Raw genomic sequence first — 1,287 nt, 5'->3', positions numbered from 1 at the left:
CGTTTCAGCACGGCGTGTGTGACGTTGTTTGTGTCTCAATACACATTCCACAATGATGGTCTTAAAGTTCACTCACATGCGTAACAACCCTCAATTGTATCCATAGTCCTCAGCGATCTATTAATAGTTGACGGTTGATTGATTTTCAAACCCCGACTACATCATCTCGACAGTTGCTCACTAAGACGTCGGAAAGGTTTGGGATTGATTCTTGGGTCTGTGTCGCTATACTGTGAGTTAGTGGAACGTCAGGCTGCGTGAGTAAGACAATCGACTCATTTGTTGGAAAACACTGCAGCAAGAGTATACTAACATCCTTCTGGGTCCTCATCCAGTCCCGCGTCGTTGTCATCGACTCCACATCATGTGTCTCCGAAGAAGAAGGTGAGTTCTGTGGTTACTCTGTTGCCAGGTCCGTCAGGGAATGCTACCTTCAAATCTGGCTCCGTGAACCGCAAGAAAGAGCGTTGAGATCAGCATTTTGTTGGTACAAGCATATGGAAGGTTGCGGAGTCAACGGAGACCACGCCCATCGTATGACAAAGAAGGAAGTTTGTTTGCCCAAACTTGACATTGCTAGAAAAAGTGCTTGTATATATTAATTACGCCACCACGATAAAACGCGAGGCACCTCAACTAGCACACAGTATGCCTCTTGAGGACTTCTGCTGATCGATAGCGGTCACATTACGATAATTATTCTCAATTAATTAACTTAACCATCTCATATTACTTCGATAAGCAACATTCACGGCCAGAATAGGGAATCATAGCGAAGCCTTTCTTGCACTGAGAGTCTTACTAGTAGTTTGCATGGCGTCGTAGCACCAACATACTTCACTTGCCCCCTCGTCAATGTCAGCCGAGTCGTCGAGATTGCTCGCCGTTTCCTCGTGAAGGTCAGCAACTGACCCTCAGCTAAGTCAGTACTAAACTCTCAAGCTTCACTACGGAAGGTTATCAAACCAGTACAACGCAATGCGCACCATATCACCTGGCAGGGTATGAATAAAAGAAATCAGTACAGACAATCCCCTCGGCAGTCATAGCGCTAGGAGCGCCCAATTTATTCCTGTCTAAGGGTATTCCTATCCATAAATGTTGCACAAAAATGCATCCGAGTACAATTAGCTTGGTACCAAACCATGGGTCCACGTAGTCGACAGTCACCTCTTCTCCCTCTTCAATCGTGCGCTTCGCCACCACCATCACCACAACGTTCGCGCGGTTAATCATCTCCACAAAGTGACATGCTGCATCGCACGAGTGGTTCAGCATTCGCGTCAT

The 1,287-nt window shown here is 46.5% G+C and overlaps 1 protein-coding gene across 1 annotated transcript; it reads right to left on the bottom strand.

Annotated features, from left to right (window-relative positions):
• Positions 1 to 947: 947 nt before the first annotated feature.
• On the bottom strand, positions 948 to 1,287 carry PPTG_10481 (hypothetical protein; the record flags this gene model as incomplete). Its single annotated transcript, XM_008905846.1, has 2 exons — positions 948 to 994; positions 1,140 to 1,287. 2 exons carry the CDS (start codon positions 1,285 to 1,287, stop codon positions 948 to 950), a joined length of 195 nt encoding a protein of 64 aa, XP_008904094.1.

Source organism: Phytophthora parasitica (assembly GCF_000247585.1).
Source record: "Phytophthora parasitica INRA-310 unplaced genomic scaffold supercont2.22, whole genome shotgun sequence".
Classification (NCBI taxonomy): domain Eukaryota; phylum Oomycota; class Peronosporomycetes; order Peronosporales; family Peronosporaceae; genus Phytophthora; species Phytophthora nicotianae.
Note: the sequence above shows the minus strand (reverse complement) of the source record. Positions and strands in the feature narration are given on the sequence as shown.